At 49.6% G+C, this 9,027-nt stretch overlaps 2 protein-coding genes across 3 annotated transcripts; one reads left to right on the top strand and one right to left on the bottom strand.

The window, feature by feature from the left end:
• The first annotated feature begins 2,789 nt into the window (after positions 1-2,789).
• Positions 2,790-6,945, top strand: LOC120713661 (phosphoglucan phosphatase LSF1, chloroplastic-like). Of its 2 annotated transcripts, none has more exons than XM_039999590.1 (10): positions 2,790-3,218; positions 3,306-3,409; positions 4,067-4,523; positions 4,685-4,756; positions 4,875-4,996; positions 5,462-5,677; positions 5,807-5,915; positions 6,027-6,139; positions 6,258-6,405; positions 6,626-6,945. In XM_039999590.1, the coding sequence occupies exons 1-10, from the start codon at positions 2,883-2,885 to the stop codon at positions 6,746-6,748; spliced, it is 1,800 nt and encodes a 599-aa protein (XP_039855524.1). In that variant the 5' UTR covers positions 2,790-2,882; the 3' UTR covers positions 6,749-6,945. The 2 variants fall into 2 exon arrangements, with proteins under 2 accessions (XP_039855524.1, XP_039855525.1); XM_039999591.1 differs by having other exon boundaries at positions 2,828-3,218; positions 3,306-3,399.
• On the bottom strand, positions 6,796-8,593 carry LOC120713662 (2-methylene-furan-3-one reductase-like). Its single transcript, XM_039999592.1, has 4 exons — positions 8,047-8,593; positions 7,625-7,948; positions 7,375-7,534; positions 6,796-7,276 (listed from the first exon to the last, which is right to left on the bottom strand). Exons 1-4 carry the CDS (start codon positions 8,461-8,463, stop codon positions 7,011-7,013), a joined length of 1,167 nt encoding a protein of 388 aa, XP_039855526.1. The 5' UTR covers positions 8,464-8,593; the 3' UTR covers positions 6,796-7,010.
• Positions 8,594-9,027: the final 434 nt, after the last annotated feature.

Raw genomic sequence — 9,027 nt, forward strand, 5'->3', positions numbered from 1 at the left:
GCAGGAGCCTTACTTTGGCTTCACAAAGTGGATGGCAGCGCTCGTCAATGTTGAGGAGGTGGCTATCGCGGCCTCCAAGCCGGCCATGGCGGACCGCCTCGCGCAGGTGTTCATGGTCGCGCATGGGCCACAGCCGCCGCCTCCATTTCCTTAAACTCGCCGTGCTGCGCAGCCCGCTCGGCCTACCACCTACCTGATGACTACCTCCGCCTGCTCCCCACCCACACCGATATCGCCTCGCCGACCCATACCCACACCAACACAATGCCGCCGAGCTGGAGCGCATCCAGTGGGTGCCCTCACTTACCGTCTCCACCGTCGAATAGATACAAGATTCACCGATGTTCTGGGTGTGGAAAAAAAAGAAGAGAGGGGAGAAAAAAAGAAAAAAGAAAGAGGAGGCGGGGGCCTCAAACCGCGGCCGACGATGGTTGGCGCATGGGAGGAGGCGGGCAGGGGGTGGGCATGCTTTGAAGCCGAGATGACACTGCAGGAAAAAGGGCCATTAGTACCGGGCGCATGGCGCCCTTAGTACCGGCTGCCGCGCCCGGTACCGGCTGGCCGGTATTAAATGTATCATCCTTTAGCAAAAATACATCTGGATAAATGCGCGTGCATCGGGGTTCGAACTTGTGACCTGTGGCCTCGCGCGTAGTCTCCTTTACCATTCCATCCACACAATCCATGTGAGTGGATGGAAGATGTTATCCTTTTGAAATAACCCAGGTGGATCATTTAGTACCGGGCCATAACACCACCCGATACTAAATGCCACCATTTAGTACTGCATTTAGTACCGGGTGGTGTTAAAAACCGGTACTAAATAGTTGGGGGCCCCCGGGAGACATTTAGTACCGGGCTATAACACCAACCGGTACTAAATGGTGGCATTTAGTACCGGATGGAGATATGACCCGGTACTAAATGGCTCCGGAGGGCACTGTGTTGTAGAACCGGTACTAAATTGACATTAGTACCGGCTTTAAAGCAACCGGTACTAATCGGAGGTGGACGAATGCCACTTTTTCTATTAGTGTGATCCAAAGAATTAATACTGGCCGTTGGATTGAGCTGAGCACATCATACAAGAATTGCAAGCCATTGATTTTGATGGGGGAGTATTTCTAGGTACATTTTTTTGGGGTGCACAGCAGGCTCCTCAGCGGGTGCAATTTTTTTGATGGACTTAGGAAAGTTTAATCCGTGCATTTTCTTACATAACACTAATTCACTTATGGATTTCGTCTCGCTTTTCTCGACCAAGGTGGCCTTTGAATCACTTACAAAAATCATGAAAGTTCTCTTTATTCTTAAACATATGAGCACAAACGCATCTGGCATAAAGACACGCATGTATAAATTAAAATTTAATAAAATATGCTATTTTTTGAAGGTTATTCAAATTTTAAGGGGCACTGTAATCTAAAATTTGTAGAAAAATACCTATTCATTTAGTGTTATGGAGCAATTTATAAAATTAGTTTATATCATAAGTTACATAGGGCTTCCCCACGCACATGTGGGTCACCGTCTTGCCTCTCTCGGATGCCTCCCGCCTTCTTCACTAGTTAGAGCTTCGCCAAATCGGCAAGGGACTCTCCTCCCTCTCACGAACACCGGCGGCCACTCCACAAACTTGGTTGGAGGGTGTTGACACTGTTTTTTGGCACCTGTCAATTTATTGGACCGGCGTCGTCTTGGGCATGGCTTGTATTCCCGTGAATCGGCTGTACAATAGCTGACCCGTGCGTGCCATTTATATCGGCCGGCTAGTCAATAGCCCTCAGAATTTAATGTTTATCATCCTTGTCAATTGTAGGTCAAATTGACTGGCATGCCGAGCGCACCATACGCGCGCCGATTGATTTCGGTACGACAAAGCAAAGCTGATCTCCCTGACCCTAGCGTCCTTGAAGAAGAAGTGCAAGGAGGAGGGGCCACAACGCAAGTAGAAGCGGGACGAGGTCGGCCACGGGCGGCAGAGTGACGCGGGAAATTTAGGTTTCTACTTTGTACATATGTTGTTTTTTTTACCCGTAGTGTTAACACGGGCACCCTTACTAGTTCTAATTATGACCTTGTTTAGTTTTCCGTCAAAACCTTTACACATCAATATTTGGACACATGCATGACATATTAACTATAGACGAAAAATATCAGCTTTCACAGATTGCCTGTAAGTTGTGAGACGAATTTTTTGAGCCTAATTAGTCTGTAGTTAGACAATAAATTGCTGCAGTAAACATATACTAGTGATGGATTAATTAGTTATAATAAATTTGAGGTTGTTTATAAAATTAATTACATGGACGGACCGAAAATCACGAGATGAATTTATTAAGTCTAATTAATCCGTCATTTGAGGTTGTTTACTGTAGCACGACATTGTCTAATTATGATCCAATTATGCTTAAAAAATTCGTCTCGCAATTACACTCGGGAGTTATGGAATAGGTTTCATCAGTTATCTACATTTGGTACTTCTAATTAGTAGTCAAATGTTCGAAGTTAATTTAGTGTTGAATTTTTTTAGATCTAAACACACCCTAACAGAGAGCAAAACAAAGCTTTGCCCAAAAAAGAAAAGAAAAGCGGTAGCGCTCGCTGGAGCGCCACGTCACGTGAAGCTCGCGTGGAGCGGGCCCGCGAGTCAGCGAGGAGCCCGAGCGGGGTGGGGAAAAAAACAACGCGGCGTGGGTCCCACTCCCCCCTCTGCCCGCCCGCCCGCGCAAACTCCCAAACGCCTCCGCCTCCCAGTTCCGGTTCCGTTCCACACACTTCCCATCCCATCCCCGCAACCCCACTCCACTCCGCCTCTGATCCCGTGCCCGCCATTCCTCTCACCACCGCCGCGGACCCGATCCCCATCCCGCGCTGCGCCCATGGCGCCCCACCTGCACCTCCTCACCCCGCCGGCCCTCACCATTACGGCCACCGCCGCCGCCCGAGGCCGCCGCGGCGGCGCCGGATGGGCGGGCCCGCGGGCGCCACCCAGGGCCCGCGCGCACAACTCCACCTCCGTCTCCTGCATGAGGGGGCGGAGGTGGCGGAGGCTCAGCGTCGCGGCGGCGGCGGCGGAAGGCGCGGACCCGGGCGCGATCGGGCCCGCGGGGGCGATGCGGCTCAACGAGTACTTGGTCGCCGTCGACCGCCCCCTCGGCGTCCGCTTCGCGCTCGGCGTCGACGGCCGCGTCTTCGTCCACTCGCTCAGGAAAGGGGTAAGCGCGGGCGGGGAGAGAGCCTTTGCTTCGGCGGGCGAGTGGCGGACCTGACCGACTGACCTGCGGCTGCTGCATGTGGCGCAGGGGAACGCGGAGAAGTCGAGGATCATCATGGTTGGCGACACGCTCAAGAAGGCCGGCGCCGGCGAACAGGGCCTCGTCACCATCAAAGACCTAGGTGACACGGAGTACGGCACTAGTAATGTCGTTATGTTTCATTCGTTCAAACACAAACCTCAATTTGAAATTTTGGGGAGTCACACCGCCGTATCGCCTTCCGTCAGTGTGTTATATAAGTTTGTTTCTGATCGGAGGTGCTTTTGCTACTTGTTTGTTTGTTGCCTCTACTATTTCAACTTGGAACTATTATGTATGCTCTAAGGTTTTGTTAATGCCGTGGAGAAATTCCTATGTTCCAAAGGAGCCTTAAAATGTACTTGGAACTAACAATTTAAGACTGTTTGAATGGTTCAGTTGAAATGTTAAATCATTTACAGAAAAATTTCATGGCACCCAGCAGTACTGCAATGCACTGAGAAACAAGTTTCAGCTCTGTGCTTTCCCAAATACTGAAGCGAATAAACCTTTAGTACTGTAGTAGTTGGTGATTTTAATCCAAACCCTCATCAATTCCTTCAGGAAGTACTTACCATTGGAGAAGCACCTTCCTCAATGTCAAGACATTAGCAGTTCAACACTTTTGTTAAACTATTGTGACAATGTCCTGAAATGCGCTTAGCTCAGGAAATTCGTAGTGTAGAAAAATTCATGAGCACGATTTAAATGTTTTATGGAACTACTATATGGTTACACTTTGCTCATATGTTCTCTTAACTTTTATCCAGGCTTGCGCTGAGGGACAAGTCAGGACCATGCAGCCTTGTCCTTGAGAGACCTTTTGCTCCTTTCCCGATCCATCAGTTACTCCAAAATGAAGATTACCACATCCTATTTAACAGAGGGCGGGTTCCTGTTGCTTCCTGGAACAGTGCTCTTTTGTCCCCAAAACTGAATGAGTCTTCCAAGGGAAACGGAAAATCTGGTTTTGCTATATTCTCCCCGAGGTTGCTAAGTTCTCAAGGATGGTCTTTTCTGTCTAGTGAGAAAGGTGGACTCAATCAGAGGAGCACTAACCTTTCAAATGATCGCATAAGTGAGATTGTTGGTTTATATTCTGATGAAGATGATTCTAATGCTGAATGGGCGCACGGTAGCTTTCCTTTGGAGGAGTACATTAAAGCACTAGACCGTGCTAAAGGTGAACTATACTACAATCATTCACTTGGTATGCAATTCAGTAAGGTACGGATGACTGCTTGTGTGCTTCCTTGATTTTTTTCTTTACATGGTATGTACTTCTATAAGGGTGCGTCCATATGCTTTAAGCTGCTCAGGAATCGAGATTACTTTATCAATAAGTATCGATAATGATGTCATTTATTTTTTATGGTGTCTTTTGACAGATTACTGAACAAATATTTGTTGGATCATGCATACAAACAGAGAGAGATGTGAAGATGTTGTCAGAAACAGTGGTAGGTTCCTGACATATGCAATATGCAAATTTGTCAGATTGATGATTTGATTTGTTGCAATTATACATTCTTTTTGTTTATTATCCAGTTAAGTTTCTGATACTTCAAAAGGCTTCAGGGTATTACTGCTGTTCTGAATTTCCAAAGTGAAAGTGAGCGCGTTAATTGGGGAATCAATTCTGAGGCAATCAACAATTCTTGTCGCGAGAATAACATCTTGATGGTTAACTATCCTATACGGTATGCTGTAATTCTCTCTGTTTTGAAGATAGTTTAAGTTTGATTCTTGATCTTTGCAACAGTTACATGTAAAAGCTTTATCCGAATAACCACAGTAGCTTTCTTTACGATTACTGTTAATCGTTTATGTTTCCCTTACTGTCTCGTTAAAGCAAATGTGGTTTGATTGCCAAACAGGCTAGAGTTTCTCATAGGCTAAAATTAATGTTTATCTACACATACACAATAGTCTAGTTGATATTTTCACCACTGTAGTATTTGTTGTTCACTGTTATTTCTATGTGCACTATTTCTTTCAAGCTTGCAAGCTCATCCAGCTTCACCTTAATTCTTATTTGAACAAAAGGAGGTTCTCAATGGACATTTGGTGAAATTCTTTCTTGCTCCTTAGATGTGATAGGAAACCCTAAAACCCTTTTCTGCAATCCAATAGTCACTAAACTGTAAATGGTGGATTTTGTTCAGAGAGGTGGATTCCATGGACCTTAGGAAGAAGCTTCCTTTCTGTGTTGGTCTTCTGTTGCGCCTTATAAGGAAGAACTACCGTATATATGTGACTTGTACCACCGGATATGATAGATCACCAGCATGTGTGATATCATACTTACACTGGGTTCAAGATACACCTCTCCATATTGCTCATAAGTTCATCACCGGTTTGCACTCTTGTAGACCTGACAGGTAATTATTGTTGAGAAAAGTTATATTTGTTAACTGATTTGATGCTAATGCAAAGAGCAGCCTACTGTAATTGTTATTGCTGTTGTTATGGTTATCAGTTTGGAACTAAGGGATTTGTTTAACATGCAGAGCTGCAATTGTTTGGGCAACTTGGGATCTTATTGCTTTAGTTGAAAATGGAAGGCACGATGGTAGTCCCACACATTCAGTATGTTTTGTTTGGAATAGTGGTCGGGAGGTAAGTTCCTTCAGTGCAGAAGTGTTACTGAGTGAGTGTTTGACATGAAAATTCATTTCTTCAATTCACTCTGATACTCCATGATATGTTTTGACAAATCAATTACTCCAGGGTGAGGATGTAGAATTGGTTGGGGATTTTACAAGTAACTGGAAAGACAAAATAAAGTGCAGCCACAAGGGTGGGTCAAGGTATGAGGCTGAAGTTCGACTTCGACATGGAAAGTAAGTTGTCATTTATTTGTTTTTTTCTTGAAATTTTTAACTGCAAGGTTCTTTTGTTATTATATGTGTACTGCTGATGGTTATGGAGTTAACTGAAACTAACCCCATACTCATTCAGGTACTACTACAAGTTCATAGTTGGGGGCCAGTGGAGGCATTCGACTGCATTGCCATCAGAAACAGATGAGCATGGGAATGTCAACAACGTGATCAGAGTTGGTGATATTGCACGTATTCGTCCTGCTCCGAGCCAGCTACATATAAGGGTATGTAAATCCTCTGGCTTAGTGGCTCTGATGAGCTTGTAGCTATGCCACCTGCCTGTTCATTTGCAATTTAGGCACATTATGTCAGTTTCGCTCCATCATTAAATCATACATGCCTTTTCTTTTGAGTTACTAGTGTAGAAACTGTGGAATCACTAAATCAGTAGCCTATGCTATAGCCTGCAATCAGACAGTAAAAGATGCTGGCATCTCATTGCAGGACCCAACCGTTGTCAAGGTAATAGAAAGGGCGCTAACTGAGGATGAGCGATTTTCATTGGCATTTGCTGCACGCCGCATGGCATTTGCAATCTGCCCAATCAGATTGTCCCCGAAGCAGTAAACTTTTTCAGCCCTTTGCCAGCGAGCCAGATAGCCAATCATCGAGAATTTAGCAATTTTATGGGTACAGAAAACTTATGTAACAACAGAGACTGCAACGCTGATAAGTGGATTAGCAATGAGCACAATGTACACCACTTTGTAATTCTATGGACTGTACTGAAATAAACGTCCCTTTAGAGTTTAGACTGTTTGACACTCGAGAAGAATCTCATGTCGGCACTCAAATGGCCAGTGAACAAACTCTCTGCAGTCTACATCTCTCATGGGACGGGGGAAATAACTACTTTGCCGGTTGCTCTTCCTGTCTCAAGGTAGGAGAAAGCCTCCACAACCTTCGTGAAGGGGAACGGCCCGGTTGGGTCGATGAGCGGCTTCACCTTCCCGGACTCGAGGTAGGGGTTGAGCTTCTCTAAGGTGGCGCCGTTGGAGGTGACCACGAACCGGAACCCTGGCGAGGTGATGGCGCCGGTGAGGACCACCACGCTGCCGCCTTCCTTCACCACCTTCACAGCCTTGTCGCCCTGACCTGAAACCACCAAAAAAATACAGGGCAGATTGCTCAGCCGAGGTCTACATCTCACTTTGTCAGGCTGTATTAGGTTTTTTTTTTGAGGGCATTCTTACCAACTGCATCGAAGACGACGTCGTACTTGTCCGGCAGCTCGTTGAAGTTCTCCTTGGTGTAGTCAATGGCGACGTCGGCGCCCAGGCTCTTGAGCAGCTCGATCTTCTTGGTGCTGGCCGTGGCGGCCACCTTGGACGCGCCGTAGACTTGCTTCGCCAGCTTCGTTCCACATCAAGAGCAGCATCGTGTCAGAAAGTTCAGTTCAGTGCCCACAGCTCCAGCAGCGGCGACCGTCGATCGGTGTCTGACCTGGATGGCAAGGGACCCGACGCCACCGGCGCCGCCGAGGACGAGGACGGACTTGCCGGCGGCGAGCCCCGCCCTCTCGAGGCCCTCGTAAGCGGTGAGGATGGCGAGCGGCAGGGCGGCGGCCTGCGCGAAGTCGAGGCCCTTGGGCTTGGGCGCCAGCAGCTTCTCCTCGACGGCGGTGTACTCCGCCAGCGAGCCCGACTGCTTGGGCCCGTCCAGGGGCTTTTCGCTGATCATGCCGTACACCTCATCGCCTTCCTTGAAGCCCTTCACCCCGGCGCCCACCCTCACGACGACGCCGGCCACGTCGTACCCCGGCACGGTCTGCTCATGGCATGCATGAACCAGCAGCAAGGTCAGCGGATGCATGAGGATCGGAGCGAGCGAAAGCGGCGGTGAAGGAGAGCCGATCGCAATCGGACCGGGAGCGGCGAGTCGGTGGTCTGGAACTTGCCGGCGCGGCGCTTGGCGTCGACGGGGTTGAGCGCCGCGGCGGCGACCTTGACGAGCACCTGGCCCTCGCCCACGGCCGGCACCGCCGCGGCCCCGTCGAGCCTGAGCACGCCGACGTCCCCGTACGCGTCGTACGCCCAGGCCTTCATGGCCGCGGGCACCTCCGCGGCGGCCGTGGCCGGGGACGAGGACGCGGACGCGGACGCCGCCACGCACCGGCCTGCTGCTGGGCGCCCCGCCGCCTCCGTTCTCCTCGCGACGGCGGCGGCCCTACTGGGTCCCGACGACGGGAGGGCGAGCTTCGCGGGGGCCTGAGGCGGCTGCGGCAGGAAGGACGACCTCGAGTACGAGGTGGCGGGGATCGACGAGGAGAGGAACGCCTGCATTTTGTTTTTGTTTTTCCTTCTCGGACCCGAGGAAGAAGATTGCTGGTGTGCTGTTGCTCAGCTCGCCCGGGTGTTGCTATCCGTTAGCGGCAGTCGGTCGGGTGTGGCTGCTGGCTAGCGAACCTGGCCGAGATTCGCGCGCGCTGCGTCGCTTGGTTCTGTGTAGAATGTTCGGCGGGTTGTCGTCTTCTCGATCGGATCGGATCCAGGGGAGAGGAGGCCGAACGTTCAGTGCACGAGATGGCCGCTCGGCACCGGCCGGCGGGGGTGGACGGACATGGGCACAGATCTATATGGCCAAACGGGCCGCCCGGCCCGGCACAGCATGGGCCTCTTTAGGCACGGCCACGTTGACAGGCCGTGTTGAGCCCGTAGCATTGGTGCAGGCACAGCTTGTGGGTCGTTAATTGTGTTGGGCCAGCCGGTGAGCCCAACAAAGGTGGCTGGTGGCATGGTCACGTGGAGATTTTTTTTTATCAGGCATGGTCACGTGGAGTTGAGCTTGGGGTGCGGTGGGCAGGGCGGCAACATTCCGGAAGGTGTTTCCTAAGGCCAATCTTAGTT

The sequence above is a fragment of the Panicum virgatum genome, chromosome 6K, assembly GCF_016808335.1.
Source record: "Panicum virgatum strain AP13 chromosome 6K, P.virgatum_v5, whole genome shotgun sequence".
NCBI classification, from domain to species: Eukaryota; Viridiplantae; Streptophyta; class Magnoliopsida; order Poales; family Poaceae; genus Panicum; species Panicum virgatum.

Excerpts from the sequence above, each read along its gene's own strand:
- LOC120713661 (XM_039999590.1), top strand. The coding sequence starts at position 2,883 with ATGGCGCCCCACCTGCACCTCCTCACCCCGCCGGCCCTCACCATTACG. Across the intron at positions 3,219-3,305 it reads TCCACTCGCTCAGGAAAGGG|GGGAACGCGGAGAAGTCGAG; the intron begins GTAAGCGCGGGC and ends CATGTGGCGCAG. Across the intron at positions 4,997-5,461 it reads ATGGTTAACTATCCTATACG|AGAGGTGGATTCCATGGACC; the intron begins GTATGCTGTAAT and ends GATTTTGTTCAG.
- LOC120713662 (XM_039999592.1), bottom strand. The coding sequence starts at position 8,463 with ATGCAGGCGTTCCTCTCCTCGTCGATCCCCGCCACCTCGTACTCGAGG. Across the intron at positions 7,949-8,046 it reads CCACCGACTCGCCGCTCCCG|ACCGTGCCGGGGTACGACGT; the intron begins GTCCGATTGCGA and ends TGCCATGAGCAG. Across the intron at positions 7,535-7,624 it reads TCGGGTCCCTTGCCATCCAG|CTGGCGAAGCAAGTCTACGG; the intron begins GTCAGACACCGA and ends TGTGGAACGAAG.